Source organism: Schistocerca americana, chromosome X (assembly GCF_021461395.2).
Source record: "Schistocerca americana isolate TAMUIC-IGC-003095 chromosome X, iqSchAmer2.1, whole genome shotgun sequence".
Classification (NCBI taxonomy): Eukaryota; Metazoa; Arthropoda; class Insecta; order Orthoptera; family Acrididae; genus Schistocerca; species Schistocerca americana.
The window spans coordinates 597,884,167-597,911,410 of record NC_060130.1 but is presented as its reverse complement, the minus strand read 5'-3'; the positions used below and the strand labels follow the sequence as shown (position 1 = coordinate 597,911,410).

The 27,244-nt window shown below is 40.4% G+C and overlaps 1 protein-coding gene across 1 annotated transcript in view; it reads right to left on the bottom strand.

Moving 5' to 3' along the window:
* Nucleotides 1–27,244, bottom strand: part of LOC124555399 (dedicator of cytokinesis protein 7) — a 258,351-nt gene that overhangs the window by 93,510 nt on the left and 137,597 nt on the right. The window contains exons 22-25 of the mRNA XM_047129295.1: nucleotides 16,332–16,588; nucleotides 13,037–13,218; nucleotides 4,866–4,999; nucleotides 1,573–1,749 (exon numbers count right to left, since the gene is read on the bottom strand). Of these exons, the coding sequence (XP_046985251.1) occupies nucleotides 1,573–1,749; nucleotides 4,866–4,999; nucleotides 13,037–13,218; nucleotides 16,332–16,588 (750 nt within the window). The remainder of the gene's footprint in view (nucleotides 1–1,572; nucleotides 1,750–4,865; nucleotides 5,000–13,036; nucleotides 13,219–16,331; nucleotides 16,589–27,244) is intronic.

The window sequence follows — 27,244 nt, the reverse complement described above, 5'->3', positions numbered from 1 at the left end:
TAAGACCAAACAACAATCTAAACAATGTGTTACCAAGGGAGAATCTGCACCAAAAGAGGTGAAGACCTTTCCTTCGGCCAGAAAGGTTATGGCGACTGTCTTCTGGGATTCGCAAGGGATAATCCTCATCGGCTATCTGGAAAGGGTAAAACTATTACAGGTGCATATTATTCATTGTTATTGGATAGTTTGAAAACTGAGCTGCAAGAAAAACACCAGCGATTGGACCACAAAAAAGGTCCTTTTCCATCACGACAATGCAGCAGCACACACCTCAGCAGTTGATGTTGCAAAATTATTCGAAATAGGATTCCAACTCATTTTACATCCCCTCTATTATCCAGACTTTGCTCCCTCGGACTACTATTTCTTAACCAATTTGAAGAAATGGCTTGCGGGACAAAGGTTTTATTCAAAGGAGGAGGTGATTGCAGCAACTAATAGCTATTTTGCAGACTTGGACAATTCCTATTATTCGGAAGAGATCAACAAATTAGATCAGGGTTGGATGAAGTGTATAAGTCTAAAAGGACACTATGTCAATAAATAAAAAAGGCTTACCCCAAACATGTAAGTAGTTTTTATTTTTGCACGAACTTTTCAAATGCCCTTTGCATACTGCAGTCGTTCTTTATTTTCAACAATAGTACATGTAAAACTGAAATTCAAGTAACTGCCGCCATACTTCCTGCATGTTTGTCTACTCACCTCTTTAGAACTGCACGATACATTTGAATTAATGCATTTTGTATTTACACATAAAAATTTGTTCATGTTGACAGAGAAACAAAAATCAATGAATACAAACAACATTAAAAAAAACCTCTGCATTCAACAAAGCTAATCTTCAAACTGATTATGGCTGAATAAAAACAAATGAGCCACACAGTGCAATTCGAGTGCCATCTGTAGAACATTGCCATGGTAAGAACACCTACTTGCCACCTGGCTAGATATCACTAGTAGCGTACACATTGTTTCTTTACACAGAAAGCAAATAAACAAAATAATTATGTTTATGAAGCTTCCGCAATGTCACTATTATGAGGCTATAAGGCCACTGGGAGCCAGAACACACAGTTTGAAAACCCCTGGGACAGAAGACCGGATATGTGAGAGAAAGTGGAGACAGATGGGAAACAAACTGATGAGGTCAGATGGCAAAACTGAAAAGAAGACACTGGAATGGAATCCCCGGGTAACAAGGAAGAGAGGTACGCCTAGAGATACAAGGAAGAGGATGATGGGAGGGGAAGCAAGGAGAGTTGGCAAGAGTTGGTTGGAACTGACTGAAATGATCAAAGAAAGAGATGGATGGAGAGTTCTCCTAGATGCTCTATACCCCTAAAGAGGCCAAAGATTGATTGCCTGCCTGCTTTTGTTTTTAAATGTCACACAAATATGCATTTATTTGTGATTATCGAACAGCTTCAAATCTTTAATGCCACAAAAATAAAATATAATAGTTGCCCTGCTTGCACATGATGATCATTTTACAACAATTTATTGTGTTTCCTTAGTTCCTGGATTACATACATCTGAAACATTTTGTGAGTAAATCTTCAGCCTTACCTTATATTCAAAGCAAGAAATACAAATATTGAGCACTTCTAAGAGCTGATGCAGTCTCTGTGAAGGCAGCTCTGTCCACCAATGCTTCAAAACGGTTTTATCAACATTTTTTATTACCCACAGAAAGCAAATAAGAAGATTACGTGTTGTATCAGAACTCAAGCCACATTTCCAATTCTGAAAAAGAATGAGGATTAAAATGTAGACACTATGACAGGGGAAAGAGCTCAATGAACATCAATTGTATCATTTTCTTCACAGAACTAAAAGAATTGGACATGAAACTACTAAACAATGGTTTGAATCATACCAAAAATTTGATAAGTGAGAGTACAAGGTGCATAAAACATTCAAAACAGTATCAATTTTAAAACACTGCTGGTAAACAAAAAATACTATGACACAATGGGACACAGTGTTAACAGAAAGTTAGGAACACTCAATTTTATCTCCATGCCACTGTCACCATGTGAATTACTGTGAGGGACTGACGCATAATTTTATGAGCAATGTATATATAATGTCTAACCTCCAGGCCTTTTCTGTGAAGCTAAACCATCTTGGAAGCGTCTCTTACTTAAATGGTTACTATGAGCAAAAAAGTGCCTTAATTTTACTTGAGGTTCAGTGCTAGATTTAATAAGGTCCTACCTGACAATCTCTGCCACACAAACACTGCTGCATCAATAACCACAACAGCTTTTATATTTGATTTTAGTTTTTTGATGAGCTAGTCAACATACCGTACTAGCACAGTTTCACAAACTATGGGTGTACAATTTCATTATGTGTACATTCCTGCTAGTACTTTGCCTCAGGAAGGGGTGCCATAAAACTGGATATCGTGAATTTCAATCCCTGTGCAAATGCTTCATACGAAGACGTGACAGCAACTCATGTCACGTCTTTGTATGAAGCATTTGCACAGGGATTGGATTTCACGATATCCAGTTTTATGGTGCTATACGATAAGTTCGTTGATTTGGAAAAAAAAAAAAAAAAAAAAAAAAAAAAAAAAAAAAAAAAAAAAAAAAAGCATATAGGGCATGAAGATGGCAAAATGAATTGCCGAAACTGGTTGCTTTCAGAATAAAATAAAATATCTTAAAGTGTACGACTGTTGGTAAAGTTTATTGACATTGAAAAGTACATACCAGCCAATGTCCCCTAGTTGTAATGGAGCAACAGAGATTAAAAAGTTTGATAATGAAATCAAGATCCTACGCTGTTGACAGGCATTGATACACATCAACGGAGACAATTGAAAATGTGTGCCCTGACCAGGGATCTCCTGCTTACATGGCAGATGCTCTATCCATCTGAGCCACTGAGGGCACAGATGATAGTGCGACTGCAGGGATTTATCCCTTGCGTGCTCCCTGTGAGACCCACATTCCCAACTTAATGCCCACACACTACATTCGTAGTGCCCCTGCCCACTACACTCATTATTCATGGCAGACAATCTGACCGAGTCTCGTAAGAGTTTGGGCAATGCGTGTGCATCTGCACAGGAGGAGGAGGTTATGGCCAGTTAGCCTGAACTATATATGGAGATGGTATTCGTTTTTTCGGACATGTCCGAAAGAACAGATACCGTCTCCATATATTAAAAAGTTTACTTGTGCACATCCAGTGTGCACTCAGTATCCCCTTGACTGTCTTCAATACACTTATACTACACTGTAATTCTATGCTTTCTAATTTCCTGATAAACTCTATGATGCAGTAGTGTTAGTTATGAAGCTGACTTGCTCCACTTCTCTGGCCACTTCTTATAGATACTGAATTTTTTTAGATGTAATATCCCTGCTGTTAAGACAGGTAGCCACTGGTGATTTAAATGTTAATTTTCTGCATAGATATATTGGAAACTCTAGGAAGCTGCAGAACATAGATTTTTTAAAATAATACTTAGGAGTAACTTTTTCTATGAACCCTGGAGCAGATTAAATATGGTTTACAAATGTGATACATCTCAGAGAAGAAGGCTTAGTGGATCTTGTAACTGTTTTCATTAAATAATTTGATATTAATCTTGGCCCCCCCCCCCCCCCTTTAGGTGCTAATGTAAGAAAAATCATGTAATAAATCTACATACATACTCTGCAAACCACCGAACAGTGCATGGCAGGGTCACTGTTATAGTGGTTATTTATGTAGTTTCCCACAAACCTTCTATGAATGTGTTCTTTTGGAAGTTTTGATGATGGAGATGCCATTATGTTATGCAGTCTCCTTTAGTTAATTTACACACACCTAACTTCTTGCATGTTCCGACTTTTGCTTGTTATGGTCTCCATTAGTCAAGTGAAAAACTGAGATCTGATAATGGGACATTACAGACATTCTTCATACTTGTGATATCGCCAGTGCAATACTGAACTTCTGTCACTATTTACACTTATCCCTCAAAAATTTCCCACTCAGCTCTGAAGTAAATGTATTCACCTCTGACAACTCCTTGTCCCTGGATTCTGTTGTTAACACATTTTCAAGTACTGCTTTCCAATTGCTGTAATTTTCTCTTCCATTTTTTTTTTCTTCACATGTTATTCATTTTTTAATGAAAAGTCCTTGGTGGAATACAGATAATTTAAGAGTAAGGTCGGTCTCTCTCTCTCTCTCTCTCTCTCTCTCTCTCTCTCTCTCTCTTCTCTCTCTCTATAAGCATGACTTAGATGACAAATTTATAGCTCCACAAAGTAAGATGTGAAACAATATGGCAATTAAGAAGCAAATGCAAAAGAAAAATGACAAATGGGAATATATCAATATGATGTACAAGTGTCAGCAGCAAAACTAATGAGAACTTAAGAATGATTCATGAGAGTATAATTACAAAGAATCTTCTGCAGTGGGCAGTCAATCAGAGCTTCAAAATCTGAGGGTGTTAATTTGGAATTTCTCACGTTATACATCTATGTTTTTGTACAGAGTAGTAGGCTCTGTTAACATTTTGCAGTCTAATTTTCACTTTTACTTGCCTCTGATTTTGTTCATCTATCAATACAACTAGAAATTTGAACTGTTCAATGTGTTCAAATTTATGTTTGCACAGTGTTAGATGTAACTGGTGGTCTTGTTCATCTCTACATCTTTGACTCATCATCTATTTGGTTTCTGATCATTTACTTTTAGATCAAGTTTGGATGCTGCTTCTTTGAGTTCCATAAATAGCCATCTAATCTCTACTTCACTCTTTCCAATAAGCACTAAACATCTGTAGATGCTAATGTCTCCAGCCAAATGAGGAAAACTTAGCATAGGATAGACTATGTACAGTACTTTACCTGTTGGCCTTGAGGATTATCAGGACCAACTGACTTTGGAAACACTGTTGTACCAGCAATTGCCATTGCAATAGAATGATCAATACCATTTTGAGGTTCCATATTATCTGAGCCTGGTACCAGCAACATACGACCTGTAAATGTTATTCATACTTTATAAATTATTTATTCTAAAGAGAAACACAGAAAAAATTATGTAAGTACACAAAACAATAATTTTAATTTAAGAAAAAGTACAGTACTAAAACAATGCCACAGCTGATATCTTTACAGTTACTCAATAACCTCTCCACTACCCGAAGCCCTGCACAAAAGTAAGTTAAAAAAGATCAGCATTGGCTATCTTACGTGCCATGACTTCATTAATATTCTGGAAATGTACATCATCCAACTAACATCAATATTTTAGTGAAACTAAAATTCTCATTCTTATTATTTGATTTTTATGGCAAATGGTAGGCAATTACACAGTTACGTTTATTGTTCTACATTTCTACTGGTTTCTGGCAGTATGCTAAATACGTAGAAAGCAAATTTAGCACAACAGTTGCACTCATCATGTAATACAAATATAAATTATACTGCCTTGTTACAAAGAATAAAAATTTCATTAGAATAACTGTTTCCATTCAATTTATGGAAATATTCTGACATCAGCTCTTCATGTTTTTGGTACAAATTTAAATCCTTCAAAATCTACATTTGTATCTACAACACATTTCTCATGAATTATTTGTGATCATATTTTGGGGTCAAGGCTTAAAGCATATCATTGATGTAGCTGGTAAAATATTCCTCTAAAATTCACTCATGATTTACCAAACTTGTGTGGTTTTGATATGAGTCATGTTGCTTTATATCAAGACATTATTTCTTTCGAACTTGGAGAAAATAATATACAAGGTCCTCACTGAAGCCTTGTGTAATCCCATTCACAGACAGCAACACTTGAAAAGAAAATAATTTATTTTAGACTGATTCCTCTGTATGTTGTTATAAGCATATGAACATCAATAAAGTGTAAGAAACCAAAATAAATTTTTCCTTCATGACACACTCATTCATTAACCTTCACAGAATTGTTTGTTTCTTCAGTGGCACACCACCTCACAAAATGTATTTTACTAGTTCAGTCCCAGTTGCCCCTCTTGCCACAAGCAGTGCTTAGAAATTTAAATGAAGGTCTGATTCCAGAGTAGTGGAGTGCTATCAGGCAAAAATCTCTCATTTGCATGGGTCTTTATCTATATGAAGCTGTGCAAAAAGTGACTGCAATATTATTTGGTATGTGATAAGTTATTTGAATGGTCACAAAATGCATTACTCGGGCTTGGAACTATTAAAAAAACTAGCACAAAGAAATGACAGAGGTGTGTTTTATTTCCCCCGTCAAGAGAACAAATTAATCTGGCAGTTAAAGAACAAAAATCCACACACCTGTTTTGCAGAAATTACAGATTCTGTAGTTCAACAAATGGTTTTAGTATATCTCTAATGAGGCTCATGTACATGAATTAACAACTAAATTTTAGGCACACATCCAGGAGCTATTCTGATCAAACATCACTCTAACCGCTACACAGAGCTCGCAGATACTGATTTATCACCTCACTCAATGGCTTTTCACATACACTCAGCATAATAGAAGTCATGTAACCCAGGGACCTACACAAGCACTCTGCATTAATAGTGCTCCTCAAATTATTCGTACATGATTCAGAAGCAACAGTGTGGAGCATTATTATCCTGGTGACTGTACAAGTTGCATGCTAGGTGCTGTAGGCAAACAAATGTATGCAACTGATCAAAAACTGGTTCCTGTACTGCTTGTCAGTTGGTGATGATGGCAGAGAAATGTTCAAGTTTCTATCCCATGTAAATATGCCCCCCCCCCCCCCTCACACACACACACACACACACACACACACACACACACACACACACACACACACACACACACAAAATTACCTTCTTCCATTGTCGGAATAGTGCCCTGTTGGCAAGCAGCTTGCACTTTCACTGGGGTGGATTGCAAGTCATCAGTTCGAAAACATTGCTCTATGCTTCAAGTGTTCAAAGTTCTTGCACTCATACCAATCTCTGTGGCCTGTTATGTGCTTTGAGGGAAAGGTACACATGTGGGATGGTGGCTTCTACATCCCACAGGAAGGAAGTAGTCCTCCATATTACAGTCAGTGATTAGGTGCACTGTGGCCCACCTGTCTCCTGCTACAATGCACAACAGTCAATGGTGACCCCAGTAAGCAACCTGTTAGTGCCCAAAGCAGTTTACTTTCTTCACAAGGTACACTCTTAACATAGTTGCATGTGAAAAGCTCTGTGCCTTCATAGTAACATGCTCAGAGTACTTATAATCCAGCTATGATGACATTCACTGACACTTAGTCTCTTACTCAGCATATTTTTTATTGTCACACCAACTGCCAGTACAAAGTGACAACATCCAAGTCATGTGACATTTTGAGAAAGAAGAGCAGTCTCTTCACCACAGCAGCTCCATCTAATCTGATTGCTTGTAAGTCACTAAGAGCGCATTTTCCTTAGTGATTTCAAATTTAAAATAGGAAGCAATTAATTAAGCTATGACATACTTGGCTACTATGTAACTTAATATATGAACTTACGATGTTTAAAAGCAAATACGAATAAAAATTCTCTCTCTCTCTTTGTTTACAGTTACAGAAACAAAGAAGCAACTTTAAACTGAAACCGTGTCAGAGCAGGCACAGTAAATGTAAGTCAAAACCACAAACAGTAGTTGTAAAATGACTGAGAAAGAGTGAAACAGAGCAAATGCTACTTTAGGAAATAGTTAAAAACTTTTAATATCAGGTAAATGCTGTCTACAGGAACAGACAAAAAATTGGTTTGATTTTAACACACAATTACATTCCCTTTGATACAAATTTTAGCCATTACATTAGTGAGCATTCAGTTTTGTTCTCAGTCTCTTATCTTGTTCCAAAGTTTGCATATACAACATTCTTGTTCATTCCTCATCTACCTACAGCATCCAGTCACATTAATATGACTATCACAAGCCTGAATAACCACCTTTTGCAGTGTGGACCGCTGCGAGACGTGCAGGAAGAGAGTCAGTAAGGTTCTGGGAAGTACTGACAGGGATGTGAAGCCACACTGATCCCTGGCCTCTGGCCAGCTGCACTACGTTTCACAAGGATCATGGAGCGAACATCCGAACAAGGTGGTCACACAAGTTCTCAACTGGGTTTAGATCCGGGGAGTTTGGTGGCCAGGGGAGTACAGTAAACTCATCCTGGTGCTCTTTGAACCATGCAAAGAGTTTGGGCAGAGATGTCAGTTGAGGCGGAAGTACAGAGGCAAAGATGTTGTTGAAAGACAGGTGAGGTATGAGCGGCGGCAAATTGAAATTAGAAATTAGCGGAGATTGAGGCCTGGCGGATAATGAGAAGAGAGGATATACTGAAGGGCAAGTTCCCATCTCCGGAGTTCTGACAGGTTGGTGTTAGTGGGAAGTATCCAGATAACTCGGACGGTGTAACACTGTGCCAAGATGTGCTGGCCGTGCACCAAGGCATGTTTAGCCACAGGGTGATCCTCATTACCAACAAACACTGTCTGCCTGTGTCCATTCATGCTAATGGACAGTTTGTTGCTGGTCATTCCCACATAGAAAGCTTCACAGTGTAGGCAGGTCAGTTGGCAAATCACGTGGGTGCTTTCACACGTGGCTCTGCCTTTAATCATGTACACCTTCCGGGTTACAGGACTGGAGTAGGTGGTGGTGGGAGAGTGCATGGGACAGGTTTTACACCAGGAGCGGTTACAAGGGTAGGAGCCAGAGGGTAGGGAAGGTGGTTTGGGGATATCATAGGGATGAACTAAGAGGTTACGAAGGTTAGGTGGATGGCGGAAAGACACTCTTGGTGGAGTGGGGAGGATTTCATGAAGGACGGATCTCATTTCAGGGCAGGATTTGAGGAAGTCGTATCCCTGCTGGAGAGCCACATTCAGAGTCTGATCTAGTCCCGGAAAGTATCCTGTCACAAGTGGGGCAATTTTGGGGTTCTTCTGTGGGAGGTTCTGGATTTGAGGAGATGAGGAAGTGGCTCTGGTTATTTGCTTCTATACCAGGTCGGGAGGGTAGTTGCAGGATGCGAAAGCTGTTTTCAGGTTGTTGGTGTAATGGTTCAGGGATTCCGGACTGGAGCACATTCGTTTGCCACGAAGACCTAGACTGTAGGGAAGGGACCATTTGATGTGGAATGGGTGGCAGCTGTCATAATGGAGGTACTGTTGCTTGTTGGTGGGTTTGATGTGGACGGACGTGTGAAGCTGGCCATTGGACAGGTGGAGGTCAACGTCAAGGAAAGTGGCATGGGATTTGGAGTAGGACCAGGTGAATCTGATGGAACCGACCCCAAAGAAGATCCCAGCAGATGGGTTTAAACATTGAGATGTAGAAAAAATATACCACTCAACAAAAGTTTATAATACTATTGTAGAATGTAGTCTGCAGTACCAGAGGTCTCATTGACCTAGGCACTTCATGCATTATCCAGTTAGATACCATATACTGGATGGTCTTTACTATTGGCATGCTTTGTGGCCATTTCCCTATCATGTAAACATACCGCTGCGACAGCAGCACATGAAGAGTAGGCCAGTATCTACAACAGCTTCATTCAGTTTGTGTTCAGCACTGTAGCAACATGCCACGTAGGGGCAAACAAAACTTTGACAGAGTCAGGATCGTGGCTTTACTTTCAGCACACCATATACACTGCAAGATGATGCCAAATGGTTACATGTCAAAGTGTGGAGAAAGTCTAAGGTGTGGAGAAAGTACAGAGATATGGGAAACATGGACGACAGACCTCACAGTGGTTGTCTTCCTATGGCAACACCAAGGCAGGATCGTTTGCTCCAACTGTTGGCTTGCAGGTGCCCAGCATCAACTGGAAAAAAATATTGGAAATGACTCCTCCTGAGCAAAAGAGATTTGTATCTCAGACCAAACATTGTGTAGAAGATTGCATTAGAGTGGTCTTCATTCCAGAAGACCATTGATAAGTTTTGCACTGAACCAATGGAACTGACGCAATTGAAGGACCTGGGCTCTTGCACACCAAAACTGGACCATCGAATCTTGGAGTAATGTCATACTTGCTGACAAGACCAAAACTGGTTTGCAACCGGACACTAGACATGTTATGGTTTGGAGATGTACTGGATGACACCAGGAATACAGATACGTTCAAGGAAGTTCATCCATCTGCAGGTGGAGGTTTAATGTTCCAGGCAGTAATAACAATGGGATGGCGGACCCCTCTAATTCCCATCTATGGCAATAGGACTGGTCAATAATACCTCCAAAACGTGCTAAAACCAATTGTAAGGCCCTACAGACATGAAGTTTGCGTCAACTTCATCCTAGTCGATGACAATGTACTGTACTCTAGCAGTGTCTTGGTATCTTCAAAAATGCAACATCAACCAAATTCATTAGCCAGCACAGTCCCAGACATGAATGCAATTGAGCATGCATGAGGCCTGTTGAAGGCAGGCATTCCACAGCGTTCGAATCCATCTGACAGTCTTCATGACGTCACCGAAGCTGCCATTGAAGAGTGGGAACTTGTACCCCATGACAAACTTTAGGTTCTCATCAAGAGCATATCTCAAAGAGTGGAGGAACTCATCTGTTTGTGAGGAGGACATACTGTTAAAGACTGATGTTCATCATCATCATCATCATGAGATAAAGATTTTGACTGTTTTTGTTTTTTCAATATGTACAATTAGGAGAGAGCCTGCTTTGTTTTGTTTTTTGTAACTAACCAAAATTGTTCTTGTTTTCAGAAGGAATCATGTTTCTTTTGTTAATAAGGTACTGTAAAAACCTAAATGGGTGTACTATAAGAAGTCATTGTAGGAAGCACTATGATATTCCAAACTTTTGTTGAGGTGTGTATGATGCAGACTAACAAACCAGAAGATTTTGGCTTCAACTTCAGATTTTTTCTCAAAATTACCTTAAAATACAGTATCAATGCCATTTTCAAGCTCCCTGATCTTTCATTTCTAGTTCTGTACTTACACACACATAAAGAATTGCTTAGGTATTGGATCCAATCCAGATAATTCAATAAAGCACAGAAACATATAACTTCTTATTTTTAAAAAGCTAAGTCTGTGTATACATACCACTAATATTAACACAATCAGTACAAAACAATGTTGCTTGGATTTTGTGGAGTACTGTACTTACTTACGATGTCAGTTCTCGAACATATCAGTCAGTCAGTCAGTCAGTCAGTCGTTTTGCCATCTTCAGTCGTTCTTGTGCAGTGAAGTCTCACATCTGCTTCATGGTAAGCTGCTGTATATGGTCACACTCAGGCTTCTGCTCCACACATGTTAGCACAGTGTCAGAATATGGAAATGTTTCACCAGCTGATGATCCTGCAGCTGGTTCGGTGACAACGCTGCTTCTCTTTCTTCCTTTTCCTTTTCATGCTGCTTCTTTTCATCTTTATTTTTCTGTACCTCATCTGTGATCAAAATGCCTTTCAATTTATTCCAAGTTCTTTTTAATGTGACTATCTGCAGCAAATACTATGCTTCCACCATTATTTAAGAGCAGTCTTTTATATTCAATTTTTGAGATGAGCCACAATACCTTCTTCAATTCCATCATCTATCAAACAACAACTGTCCTCAACAACTGTCTTCCATAATGTTACTTTATAGTTTTGATAATCGACTTGTCAATTGGCAATTTGGTGGTATGAAGAGTGTTTTGAAACATCCATCTCTATAAAGAAGCTTTCTGTGGGGTGGGTGGGTGCACTGTCCAGAATTACCAGCACCTTCTTTCCCTATAGCCTTTCGATATTCTTTTACTTCAGGTATGAAAACTGAATTGTACCATTTGCAAAACAAAGCAGTAGTCATCCAGGTGTGTGGTTGATTCTTGCAAAAGGAAGTCTCTTAGTATTTTTGATAGCGCAGGTTTTTTTTCGATTTTCCTATCAACAGAAAGGGTATTTTGTGTTTTCCTGTAGAGTTAGCACAGTTCAGCATGGTAACACAATCTTTACTAATCTTATAGCCATGAGCACTGGTTTCCTTTTTAGAAGTTGACTGTTTCAGACTAAGCCTTCCAAATAAGGCCAGTCTCATCTCCATAGTATAAAAATTCAGGGTCATAAGATTCTGTTTCAATTTTGAATTTTTCAATAAATTTTTCTGCTGCTTTTGGGTCTGCTGATAGTTTTTCATCACTTAAATCCAATTCATGAATACTGAGCCTTGCCTTTAAATTCTGTAACCAGGCATTGCTCGCTTTGAATTAAGACAATCTGTCGATTTTCTCGGTGAAAAGTTTTTCTTTTACGCAAACAATTGGACCTGAAAGGGGGTTTCCTGATGCTTGGTGCTGCAAGAACCACTTTAATATGGTCTCTTCAGGTGCCTTGTTTTCTGCTGTTTTCATTGCTTTTTGCAACAAACTCCTATCTTCAGTCTCAAGAACAGACACAAAGTTTACAATTGAAGACTTGTTTCTGCTTGTGTCTCATTAAACATCTCAGCTAACTGCCTACCACTCATGCCTTTGTCTAATTGCTCAAGGACTTTTATTTTGTTTGTCAATGATAAGACAATGTGTTTCCTTATAGAAGACATATGCCACAGAGTAAATTAAAACATACATAAAACAAAACAAAACAAAAAAGACGTAATTTATAGTAACAAATCAGTGTAAATGTTAAAGTAACTACACAGACTGATGTAAGCTGCGCTGAATGATAGGCACTACAAACACAAGCATGCACATATAACAATGTGCATACAACAATGTGCGTACTGTATTCACTATTCACTGGAAGATTTTGTCTTTTAATACATTCGCTGCGGATTGATTTTACAATGATAAGAAATGTACAGTGTACCGTGTACTGTAATAACCATCAAACAAAACAAACAATTTTAGTCATACAGTACAAATGTCTTTCCACAAAGTGATCCTGATAGTTGCAATTCGGATAATTGGAGTTCTACTATACTAGCATTCGTTACCCATGATTATTAGTTATTAAACAGTCAGCCTACAGATTATTCTCAAAATAGTTACTGAATTTATGTGTACACAATCTGTATCATACCTCTAGCTCCTGGGAAAAAGCCATGAAGTTGTGGTAAGGCATCCATGACAATACCCAGAAATGGCAAGTACAGGGCAGCCACTCGTGCTCTACATTCAGGTTCTGCAAATCGTGGGTCACTGTCGTGATACGTCAGCAAATTACGCACAAGGTTGACCACTTTAAAATGAAGGTTAGGATTCCTAAAAGGTCAAATAAATAAACAACAATTAATTCACATGTGAGGGAAAAGTGTTACACAAATTTTCTCAGTAATTATTAAAACTGCTCTGTCCATTCCATCTGATTCTGTTATGTATGTAGTACCTAGGCATTCATTACAAAACTTAAATGTACCAATCATCACATTGCAATCAGAAAATAATTTTTGAAGAAGAACTATCACTGGAATATCTGGTAATATCCTTTCAACTCTGCTAAAAACACATGAGAAATTACAAATTTCGAAAACAAACAAGAAGAGGCCACTGTTCAAGATGTAGAGATGCACCAAGTAGTAGATAGGCACATAAACAATTGATTTGAAACTTTAGATAAGTTTTCAACCTCACTACCTTCATCAGAGGACAACATCTGCTCCGTAGCCCCCACCCCCTCTCCCTACACACATATCCATCTACATACCACACATTTATGTACGATGGAGGAAGTGTGATTTAGAGTATAATGTCCTGTTGATAATAAGGTCATTAGAGATGGAACCAAAGTTCAGGTGGATGAGGGAGAAAATCACCTTTTGCAGAAGGAATCATCATTACCTTAAAGAATTAGAAAAAAATACTGGAAACCTAAATTTGGGCAACATGACAGATATTTGAAACTTCATCCTCCCGAATGCTAGTCCTGTGTCTTAACCACTGTGTCACTTTGCTGGGTTACTTACATAGGAGAAGTGTGTGTATGTACATGTGTGCACACTCTGATGAAGAATGTAAGTACACATGCTGAGGTACTCTTTGTTCACAAGTCTATCTACTAATCCAGGGGCGGGCAGACGTTGCACGGGGCTCATGAGCGCACAGCGTTGCACGTGTGCTGCTCGCGTGCAATTGTCGACCGGTGCTACGTAGTGAACATTGTATCTGAAGTACCGGAAAATGCAGAGTGAATCATGGAAATGGAGACATGGAGAGTTGCTATCTTTTAAACAGGAATGGGAGGATCATTTTTGATTTGTGCAAAAATGTGAAAATTCAATATGCTTAAGATGTGGTAGCATTCTCGCGGTCAGCAGAAGTTTAGTATTGAACATCATTATAATAAATTTCGCAAGGACGAGTACAATTTATTGTCAGATTCTGAGTGGATGGGGAAATTGACTGAGCTTAAGAAGAGCGATCTGATGATACTAGATGAATCTGACGTAAGTTGCTGTTGTCATGAGAGATCTGCACTTTCTTTCATCATGTCTCTCATCTAACTGATTTAACTTTTTATGGAGTACTGTTTTCAATTTTTCAGGATGACAACAATGACAGCCCAGCGGTATGTGCAAGTTATAAGATTGCGCTTATGTAGCAAGAGCTGGAAAACCGTTTGCTTAAGGTGAGTTTATAAAGGAGTGCATCAATGACGCTGCTGATTTACTTTGCCCACTGAATGCAAATCAGTTTCAAGCTATCACTCTTTCTTGCCACAGATATTTCAGACACCGCGCAATTAATGATTTATGTCTGCGGCGTAGACACTGCTCTGCACATAACAGGGGATTTCTTTTTTAGATATGATATCTTTAAAAAGCACAACCACCAGCGTGGACATCCTAAAAGCCATTGATGAAGCTGTCTATTCAGCTGGCTTAAATTTGGAATGTTTGGTGTCTGTGACAACAAACGGAGCACCTGCAATGAAAGAGGAACAAATGGGATTTCTTGGATTACTAAGAAAAAAAGCTACAGCGTACAGAAGAATCATTGTACAGCATCCACTGCATTTTGCACCAAGAAGTACTCTGTGCAAAAGCAGCAAAACTGGGGGACATCATGCAAGTGGTTATTCAGGCAGTTAATTATTTGAGATCCCAAGGGCTTACACATAGACAGTTTCACACATATTTAGCTGAAATTGGGGAAGAGTAGGGTGACATACCATACCACAGTGAAGTCTGCTGGCTTAGCCACGGTAATGTACTCAAAAGATTTTTTGAGCCGTGAATACCAATAAATCAGTTTTTAAAGGACAAAGGAAGGTACGACCCCAAGTTAGAAAATCCAGAGTGGGTTGCCGACCTTGCATTTTTAGTGGACATTACCAGACACATGAATGCATTGAACACAAGTTTGCAAGAAGAAAATCAGCTAATTTGTGAAATGGCTGATTTGCAAGTTTTCACTAGCAAGCCCAAGCTATGGGAATGACAGCTCTCGTCAGGGAATGCAGTGCATTTTCCTACTCTGTCTACTGTGCGAGAACAGAATTGCAAAGAATGTTTTTCCGTACTTAGGGCAATGAAAGAGGAATTTCTCAAGCGATTTGGGGATATATCATATTTATTCCAAGCTTTTGAATGGTTCTCGAGACCATTTGCTGTTTCTGTAGATGATATTCACCGCATTCTGCAAATGGAATTAATAGATCTACAGGGTAATTCTCATCTGAGAGACAAGTTCCTTTTGGCAAGATGTGTAACAGACTTTTATCACGATTTTCCACAGCAAGAGTTTCCTCATATCCATCGTGAAGCCATGAAGATAATGTCAATGTTTGGCTCAACATACGTTTGTGAGAGAGTTTTCTCCGTTATGAAAATTAATAAGTCTCGGTTAAGAGCAAACATCAGTGATGAAAATTTACATAACTGTTTGCGTTTGTCTGTATGTAGAAATTTTGTTTCAGACATTAAACGTATTGTAAACTCCACCTGTGATAATTAAATGAAACGTATCGTAGGTAATAGGTACACTTTCAAACCATGATTTCTTTCAAGCTCTTCTACTAACCTTATTCCTTCATTCAATAAAGCAAGCTAGGAAACAAAATGCATTACAGAGGAAAGAGTGGAGAGACGGTATGGTGGGGAGGGGAGGGAAGCAGGTGGCCAGCTTGCCCCTATGTGCACGCATAACACCTGTTAACTGCACACGTGCAGGATTCCTGCCCACCCCTGTACTAATCAGTGCTTCCTCTACACAGTAAGAGGTTGTTTCTCATCATAACTTTATTTGTATCTTAAGTAACAGTTTTCTTTATTCTGTTAAAAAAAAAAGAAACAGTAGTAAATATTTTTTCCAGGATACAACACACACGTAGAACAAAAAGTTGAAGGAAAAAAGTACAGTTGGAAATATGAACTTACTGTAATTCCAGGACTGTAGCCAGGTCTGTGAGAACAAGTCCAATCAGGAAATGTTGTTGTCGAAATGCAGGTGACAGATCTGCAAAACTCATTAAATCACCTCCAACAAGTGTTGACACAAATGATGACTGGCTTGTAGATGACGAAATAGATGGGTTTGGTGATGAAGGAGCAGAGCTTGGAGTAAAAGGTGTCCCAAAAGGTAGATTCAACGCTACAAAATGTTCATGGCTGCAAACAATCCTTAGAAAGTCCAACTGAAAAAAGAAAGAAGGCAGTATTAGTGGCACAAAGAATTCATTACAGAAGTCACAAGAAGAACAGGGAAATTTATGCAGTGTTCTAGCATTTTAGTGAAACCTGCTTTTAAACTGTAATTCCTGTTTAATAATGAACTGAATGATCAGACATAATAATGTAATCTATGTAGTAGCTGCTTTACAACAAAAGAGGATTCATATATCCGCATTCCTCTCTCCTGTGGACTACTAAAGGAATACAAGCACGTAATAATGGTAAGGGGTATGAGGAAAGTAAAGACATACTTCATATGAACTGGCATAGTTCATACCTCAACACAAGAGTGTTATAAAATCAAGTTGAACAAATATATTTCTAGGATGACACAATACATGTAAGTCACAGATCGAGTAAACAAAGTAAGACGTGTGTACACAGAAACAGTCAAATCAGCACTCAGTCCAAGTGTAGCGGCTGCTGGCTGGCTGGCCGCTTAGGTGGCGCGGCTGCTGCATGGCTGGCAGACAGCGCCGCATATAGAGGACGCGTGTAACTGCGCGGTGGCACTTTGAAAGATCGGCGAGTCACAACACTTTTCCCCCCCTTTGAATTTTTTGCGCTGGTCTTGATGGAGGTGGCCTGTAGATTGCTAACGTCCATAGGTATTGTTTGAGTGGCCGTAAAGTCTCAATGAGGAGGCTTCCCATTCGGACGGAAGTGTCCCTGATGACAATGGGTCGAGGTGACAGGAGACGGGGTCGAATCTGCTGGGGCCTCGTGCCCCAATCTACCCGTTGCGGTAAGTCCGGTTGTTATAACAGGAGACATGGGTGATGTGTCGGCATCCGTAGGAGGAGGAGGAGGAGGAGGAGGAGGAGGAGGAGGAGAGTAGAGTTGCTCCGACAGATGATGGTCATCTGGTTCCTGCATGGGCATGTCTCCTGGTGGCGTCAGTTCTTGTGCTGGCACCGAGATGATGGTGAGAGGAGTGCGTTGTGAGTAATGAGAGATTCCAAGATCCCGAGCGTCAGGTAGAGCCAAAGGTGGTGTAGTGGCATTCGGAACAGGCGTTGCCAGCACACAAGGCCAAAGCTGGTCTGAATGACGCACTGCAACACCCGTGTCCATCTGGATTTCATACAGGCGTCAGCCACGGTGTCGTAAGACGCGGCCAGGACTCCATTTTGGCCGCCTGCCATATCCCCGTACCCATACAAGGTCGCCAGCGGTGAACCGGCCAAGCGAAGGCACCTGCGGCCGTGAGGTGGAAGGTCACAGAAGATGAAGTAGCGTGCGGGGCTGTCGGCCATGTAAAAGCTCAGCCAGGCTGTGGTCGCCCATTGGGCTGAAACGGTAAGAAGCCAGAAACTGGAGAAGTGCATCATCAGCAGCAGAAGAAATCAGGAGTTTCCTCATCTGAGCCTTAAATGTGCGGACCAGTCGTTCAGCCACACTGTTTGACTGTGGATGGAACAGAGGGGCTGTGACATGCATGACGCTGTGACGTGCACAAAAATCCGCAAAATCAGAAGAGGCAAATTGCGGACCATTATCAGTAACAAGAGTAGAGGGAAGGCCTTCCAAAGAGAAAATGCGAGCTAGAGCATTGGTGGTTGCAGCGGTGGTAGGCGACGTGCAATGGATAATGAAAGGAAAGTTAGAGTAGGCGTCAATAACGAGAAGCCAATAACTACCTAAAAAAGGTCCCACGAAGTCAGCATGAATACGCTCCCAGGGCTTCTCAGGCGAAGGCGACGGTGACAAAGATGACTACGGGTGGCGGCCTGTGACGAACAAGGGCCGCAGGCAGCAACCATGTGTGCGATTTCAGAGTCGATGCCGGGCCAGTACACATGACGGCGAGCCAGAGATTTTGTGCAAGACACACCCCAGTGCCGTTGGTGAAGGAGGTGCAAGACCGAAGCACGCAAAGATGCAGGTATCACAACACGCAGCGAAGCATTTTCGGTGGAGAGGAGGATAACACCATCCCTAGCCGTGAGGCGGTAACGCAAAGCGTAGTAGTTCCGCAACAGGTCGGAAGTCTTAGTGGACGGACGATCTGGCCAACCCTAATGAATACAGCGTAAAACTCGGGAGAGGGTAGGATCAGAACCCGTAGCAGCCACCAGCCAGTCCCCAGTGATGGGGAACCCGTCCACAACCTGCTGCTCGGCAAGATCCAGGTGGAAACACGAAAGTTCGTCCCTATCGAATGCCAGATCAGGACCCATGGGAAGGCGAGACAGTGCATCAGCATTCGCATGTTGAGCCATCGGCCAGAAATGAATCTCATAATTGAAACGAGACAAGTAAAGAGCCCAACGCTGGAGGCAGTGTGCAGCCTTGTCGGGAAGCGACGTTGATGGCTGAAACAAGGAAACAAGTGGCTTGTGGTCCATAACAAGATGAAATTTGGATCCATAGAGAAAAACACCAAACTTATGAAGAGCATAAATAATGCCAAAGCTTCTTTTTCAATTTGAGAATAATTTCATTGGGAATCCGTGAGCGTTTTGGAGGCATAAGCAATGGGTTGTTCAGAACCGTCAGAAAAACGGTGCGCAAGGACTGCACCAACCCCATATTAAGAGGTATCCATGGCAAGAACAAGATGCTGGTCAGGTCGAAAAGTAGCCAGGCATGGGGCCTCTTTCAGCATAGTCTTCAATTTCTGGAAAGCCACATCGCATGACGCGGACCAGTGAAAGGGCACGTTTTTATGCAACAGGCGATGCAACGGCTGAGCCACCGAAGCAGCAGACAGTAAAAACCTGTGATAGTATGCTATTTTCCCCAAGAAGGCCTGCAGTTCCTTAGCAGATGTAGGGTGAGGAAGAGCATCGATCGCAGCGACAGTTTGCTGAAGCGGACGAATACCATCCCGAGAGAGTTGAAACCCCAAGTATGTGATAGATGCCTGAAAAAATTTTGATTTCTGAAGATTACACTTAAGACCAGCAGTCTGTAAAACATGAAAAAGTGTGCGGAGATTCTGAAGATGTTCTTCGGTGGTGGAGCCAGTGACAACAATGTCGTCCATGTAATTTATACACCCAGGGACAGGGAGCAATAATTGTTCCAAGAATCGCTGAAAGAGAGCAGGGGCGCTGGCAACTCTGAATGGCAATCGTTGGTATTGATAGAGGCCGAAAGGCATGCTAAGGACCAGGAACTGTTGGGAAGCAACGTCAAGAGGAAGTTGTTGATAAGCTTCTGACAGGTCAAGTTTGGAAAAATACCGGCCTCCAGCAAGTTTAGTGAACAATTCTTCAGATCGGGGCATAAGGTAAGTGTCTATGAGGCATTTAGCATTTACAGTGGCTTTGAAATTGAAACAGAGATGAATATCACCATTGGGCTTAGCAACGACAACGACAGGAGAGGACCACTCACTGGAAGTGACAGGAAGCAAGACCCGTGAAGCAGTGAGACGATCCAGCTCCCGTTTGATCCGATCACGAAGGGCCACAGAAATGGGCCGAGCCCAAAAAAACTTAGGCCGAGCAGTGGGTTTGAGCATGATATGAGCTTCAAAGTCGTTTGCACGGCCTAACCCAGGAGAAAAAAGGGACGAAAAGGTCATCGACAAGGAATCCAATTGAGCATAAGGAATAGCATCAGAGACGATATTGACAGAGTCATCTATGGAGAACCCAAAAAGGCAAAAGGCATCGAAACCAAAAAGATTCTCCGCGTTACTATGGTCGACCACAAATATGGGAACAGTGCGAACAACAGATTTGTAAGAGACCTCAGCATCAAATCGTCCCAAGAGAGAAATCTTTTGTTTATAGTACGTCCGTAATTGCCTGGTGACAGGTGATAGGATTGGAGAACCCAACTGAAGATATGTCTGAGAATTGATGATAGTGGCAGCAGAACCAGTATCCACCTGCATGTGAACATCCCGACCAAGGATTTGGACAGTGAGGAATGACTTCCCTGAAAGGGAAGAAGTACCATTGGCAGACAACACTGAAGCAGAATCAGCGTCACGTTCATGAACGTCAGGTATGCGGTCGGATTTGCAAACGGATGATACATGACCCTTCTTTTTGCATTTGTAACACACGGCCCAACGTTGGGGACAATTCTCCCGTGAATGTTTCGTAAATCACCGCGGACATGAAGGAAGTTGCCGTGGGTTTTGCTGCAGTTTCTTAGAAGTTTGTTTATGGTTAGGCCGAGGCCACACTTGGGAGCATACTGCGGCCACGTAGGCCGGCGGGGACACGCCGCACACTTCGTCAAGAGCGCACAGAGGTTGTACTTCCCCGACGTCATCCTATGCCTCTATTTGCACTACAGCGGCACGAGAAATTTCAAAAGACTGAGCGATGGATAGGACTTCATCTAGAGTCGGATTTGTCAACTGAAGGGCACGTTGCCTAACTTCTTTGTCAGACGCCGATCAGATAATAGCATCCCGGACCACGGAATCTGCGTAAGATTCTTTGTGAACTTCAGTAACAAATTGACACTTTCTACTGAGGCCTTGAAGGTCAACAGCCCTAGCGCGATAGGATTGATTCGGTTGTTTTTGACAACGATAAAAGGCAACACGAGAGGCTACCACACGTGTCTGCTTTTGAAAATAGACAGACAGAAGTGAGCACATTTCAGCAAAGGACAAAGACGCAAGATCTTTCAAAGGAGCCAATTGCGACAACAACTGATACATCTGAGGTGAAATCCATGAAAGGAACAGAGACTTGCATGTTTGTTCGTCCGCGACATGAAATGACAAGAAGTGCTGTCGAAGACATTTTTCGTATCAGACCATTCTTCTGCCGTCTCGTCGTAAGGAGGGAAAGGAGGTAGAGACAAGGACAAGAGACGCCCCGCATTGGACGCCACGACGAAATCACGAATTGCAGATATGAGAAGCGTTTGCTGTTCAATGAGACCTTGCAATAGTTGCTCTAAAGTAGTCATGGAAACCTGTGGGTCAACGATGAAAAAGAAAAATTCACTACCTCGTTGCCAATTGTTATACTGTCAAGTTGAACAAATATATTTCTAGGACGACACAACACATGTAAGTCACAGATCGAGTAAACAAAGTAAGATGTGTGTACACTGTAACAGTCAAATCAGCACTCAGTCCAAGTCTAGCGGCCACTGGCTGGCTGGCTGCTTAGGTGGCGCGGTTGCTGCATGGCTGGCAGACAACGCCGCATGTAGAGGATGCGCGTAACTGCGCGGCGGCACTTTGAAAGATTGGCGAGTCACAACAAAGAGCATAATACGAAGGCATGCTGAAAAGAAATGTGTCTGAATTTATGTGAAAACTCTTATAGTATTTTAAATACAACAAACCTTATTAACATTCTACACCTTCATTCCTCAACACAGACACCCTGGTGATGAACACATTTCTCCCACCAAGAGACCACTTTGTTGATACCACCACTGTAGAATGTTTCACTCTGTTGACACAGCCACAATCTCACCTCTGCTTGGACTGCTTCACCCCTATCAAAGTGAAGTCATTGAAGGTGTTCTTTAAGTTTTGGAAACAGATGAAAATTGGATGCGGCCATTGTGGGACTGTATAGAAAACAATCAATGACAGTGAATCCAAGGCACTGGATAGTTGGAGATGTCGCAGCGCTCGTGTGTGGTCTGGCAATGCCATGCTGAAGGAGAGGGTGCTCCATGTCTGAATGAACTCTTCCAATTTGAAACTTGATTACAGTATGCTGTTTCTCACATACCGACATATACATGTTACACACCGCCTTGTGACACACTACAATTCGGAGCCCTCTAGTGGCTGAAGGCTGCAAAAATGAACTATGGAATGGGAAGACAGTACGTCACAGCTGTATCCTGGTAGGCATAAGTTGTCATTTTAACCCAGGCACACGAGAATAAGAGATTTTTTAAGTATTTTTTCACTACCAACACTTTTGTTTCAACTTCTGCATTAAGGTAAAGGTTATATGTAGATATCTCACTGCTGTATCAGACATTTGTTGTTAATATTTGTCAAGGAAGAGGAATCACATGGAAATAAGGGATGACTAAATGTTTTAAGCATGTCGGCTTCCCTCTCCTTTATACTTTCTCACAAGAATTTCTAGTGACTTACATCTGAAAATGGGCACATTAATACCAAACATTAAGGTAAAAATCTGTCAGTTCTATGACACAACAAATAGCTAAAAGATATAGGTCTAAGTGTATTCCATGACAAAAATTTAACAAAAGTTTTGATTACATCCACCACACCAAATTAAAGCTGAAGCATTCTATGATCACAGCCACTATCTTCATCACATGACAAAATCAAACTGCCAATCAATAGACATCTGCATATTAGCAAAGACCCTTACTATCATTGTTAGACTTTTGACACTAGCCCATTGAAATAGTTTCCAAAATGTTTTTTAATAATGCTAAAAAATGACAGACAGGACCTGACCCTCTCAGTTTTATGATTGTACATGCTGTCTTATTGTAACTATTGTATAACTGACTAAAAAAATCATAACATCAATCAGTTCACAGAATATCATGAGATGGATGTTTGTAATTCAAATCGTAAGATTTGCATTCTGTTTCCAATGGCTATATGAAACATTTAGTATGCTATGGCCTGAGTGTGACTGATAGTAGATAAATACTAATGTTTAATCATCATTTCTGAGAGTTGATGAGATGCATCATTTTATAGTTTGTGGCCTAAAATATGATTATTTAAATATTTTTTATGATTTTTTTCAGTTAAAATCACAACACTGTCATTGCAAGGAAAGATTTCCGCAGGGCGTTCGATACAGTTCCCCACAGTCATTTAATGAACAAAGTAAGAGCATATGGACTATCAGACCAATTGTGTGTTTGGTCTGAAGAGTTCCTAGATAACAGAACGCAGCATGTCATTCTCAATGGAGAAAAGTCTTCCGAAGTAAGAGTGATTTCAGGTGTGCCGCAGGGGAGTGTTGTAGGACCATTGCTATGCACAGTATACATAAATGACCTTGTGGATAACATCGGAAGTTCACTGAGGCTTTTTGTGGATGATGCTGTAGTATATCAAGAGGTTGTAACAATGGAAAATTGTATGGAAATGCAGGAGGATCTGCAACGAATTGATGCATGGTGCAGGGAACGGCAATTGAATCTCAATGTAGACAAGTGTAATGTGCTGCGAACACATAGAAAGAAAGATCCTTTATCATTTAGCTACAATATAGCAGGCCAGCAACTGGAAGCAGTTAATTCCATAAATTATCTGGGAGTAGGCATTAGGAGTGATTTAAAATGGAATGACCATATAAAATTAATCGTCAGTAAAGCAGGTGCCAGACTGAGATTCATTGGAAGAATCCTAAGGAAATGCAATCCAAAAACAAAGAAAGTAGGTTACAGTACACTTGTTCGCCCACTGCTTGAATATTGCTCACCAGTGTGGGATCCGTACCAGACAGGGTTGATAGAAGAGAGAGAGAAGATCCAACGGAGAGCAGCACGCTTCATTACAGAATCATTTAGAAATCGCGAAAGCGTTACGGAGATGATAGATAAACTCCAGTGGAAGACTCAGTAGCTTGTTATGGGCTTTTGTTGAAGTTTCGAGAACATGCCTTCACCGAGGAGTCAAGCAGTATATTGCTCTCTACTACGTATATCTCGTGAAGAGACCATGAGGATAAAATCAGAGAGCTTAGAGCCCACACAGAAGCATACTGACAATCCTTCTTTCCACGAACAGTACGAGACTGGAATAGAAGGGAGAACCGATAGAGGTACTCAAAGTACCCTCCGCCACACACCGTCAGGTGGCTTGCGGAGTATGGATGTAGATGTAGATGTAGATTTTGATATGAACATTTCACTGATTATGATAATGAACTGGTGAACTCCTTACATTGAATAAACATTCCAATTTACAAACCTCAATGGCAGCACTGATAAAAAAAGAGGCACTTAAAGTAAATAAAGACTCTGGAATCTATTACTGGCCACGTAATTTTGGTAAAATAAATTTACACTCTGATTAAACTTACTTTGCCGTTGACAGACGTCAATGTCAGGGGGCAGTGTTGCCAATGTGCAGCCAGCTATGCTTCACAAGGTACCGCACATACTTACAAAACAGTCGTCACAGTTAGCATGTCACACTTGAGAAAAAACTACAACTGGATGGCACTGGCCCCTACCATTCTACTGGCCAAAATGTCAGTGCCAAATAATAATAAGAATGTGATAAAATATGTTGCTTTAAACAAAACCATTAGGCAATATCTCTGGGAGAATGTGCGAACAACCAAAAATAATAAGCATACAAAGAACACAAAGCATAAGCTTACATTGGGTGGACACGACACTTCATCAGTTAAATGGGAAATGGTACAATAACCAACAACAAAGAGAAAATGTATGTGCAATCCAAAGCTTCTTGAAATGTCTGTATATTTCAAAAGACAAACCAAAAACACAGGTAGTCAATAATGAATATAACAACATCCCAAAAAATGCCAAATGAAGTACACAAAGCCATTCCGGATATGAAGAAAGGATGGATGCCAGGAGACAAGGTTATTTCAACAGAAATGATTAAATCTGGCAGAAAAGTACTACAAAAAGAACTTACAAAATTATTTAGAAAATGAATGCAAAGTAAGACAATTTCCAACAATGCTGTACATTTTCTGCTTTACAAGAGAGGTAACAGACAAGACAAAAAAAGACTATAAATTAATTAGCTTCCTACCTGTGATGAACAAGATCTCCATTAATTCCATTATCTGTCTCACAGAAGAGGGAACATCAGATTTTTAAGAAGCAAAAGAACAAGTTGGCTATATAAGTGAGCAAACCAAAATGGGCAATTTGAAACCCAAGAGCCAATTACAGAATGAAGCAGTGCGTACCTATTACCACTTTGCCAAATTTTGGAAAGGTTTTTGAGACATTTTAAACAAAATCTGCCCTAATAACTGTTATGAAACAAGGTAATGAATCAACCTATATTAGTATGCTGAAGAAATATATACATTAACAATACAGCTGTGTAGACCAGTAATGGCTTGAACTCAAAGAAATAGTATCAACAGCAATTGAGAGATTTATATCAAAAAAATTATCAAACGATGGAACTAATCCCCCTTGGCACACAAAACATATCCAAACACTGTTGCAGAAATAACAAAATAGAGCATGCCAAACTTAAATGAGAGCAAAGTCTCTATGATTGGCAATCTTTTACAGAAGCTTGAAATTTTGCATGGATTTCAATGTGAGATGCTTATACAGGGTGTATACGTGGTCAAGGAAAAAAAGTTCCCGGATTTCTCACAGATTTCCCGGTTAAAAATACACTTTCTCCTGGATGAAAACACACTTTTTCCGTGTTATTAAGTGACGGTATATTTTCCCTCACAACTGTAAAACTTATCAATCCTTTGAACGGTTATGGTTTTATACACGGGCGAAGAATTTCCTGGCACTTTAGAAAACGAAACTCAGGGAAGAAAACTCCTTTCGGAAAGATTTTTGATGTGCAGCAACATGTACACTGCATATTTTCATATTACAAAAGTGTAAATTCGAATTCCACTAAACACAGCAGGTTACTTTCCGAACCATTGTACTCGAGATTGCGATGTGGTTTTGTAAGCCAGTCATAGCTCATGTCATGTGATATCGCCAGCCGATGACAGCAGATATTCAGACCACAGGACACATGATGTAGTCAGCTAATAGCAACATCACTGTTAAGTAGCGCGGATACACAAAGAGGAAAAGTTAATGTTTTAAATTAATATACATACCGTTGCTACAAGAAAAGCAAAGCTTTCACATATAACATTGGTCTCTAAAGCCAATAAGCTGCAACAGAAGCTAAGCTTTCCCATATATCACACAAATGTGCCAGTAAAATTTTTATCCGTAACCAGTGACTTGCCCTCAAAGTTTTCCACAAATAAATTAGCTACAGCAGAGGAGAGAGAGCTTCCCATAGCACTACATCAATTTGCTCATAATAACGACATGAATGATCTTCTGGGCTCGAAATACTTCTAAATGGCTCGTCATCAAACACTCTGCGGTTTAAGAAATTTATTGTACATTCTTGCACATAGTTCAACTTGCGTAAAAGGAAATTTACTTTGAAAGTAACGCTTTTCAAACCACCATTTGCAATATTTTCCTGCAACCTGTTAGAAATAGGCTCATTTCAGTAGTCATCAGAGAGCGTCAGATAACAGGCGCCACAGCACTTCGGCAGCTGCTATGATGCAGGAAGCCTGTATGTTCGTACGTGTAAAACATCAGAAGATCCTATATTATGTCATAAAAGAAAAAAGACATCAGAGGATACTCCAAGAGTATCGGAATTTTGTGAAGCATACTAAAATGGCACATTTAAAGTGCATACTTAAAGAGTACATTCGGCACAAATGGTCATTTTTATAATACGACAGAATATAATTCACGAAGGCCAACATAAAATGCCTATTAGGCCTACTACAAGCAAAAAGGTTTATGTTACAAAATAGTTTCACATTTCATTCATACGCTGAATTTTCTCGAGCATGAGATCGAGAAGTAGTAATTTGAGATTTTTATATAAATTTGGAATCGTCATATTCTTCCCTAACTTGTGCACTGTCCCCCTTTCTTCTCCTTCCCCTCTCTAACAAACAATTTTGTCATGA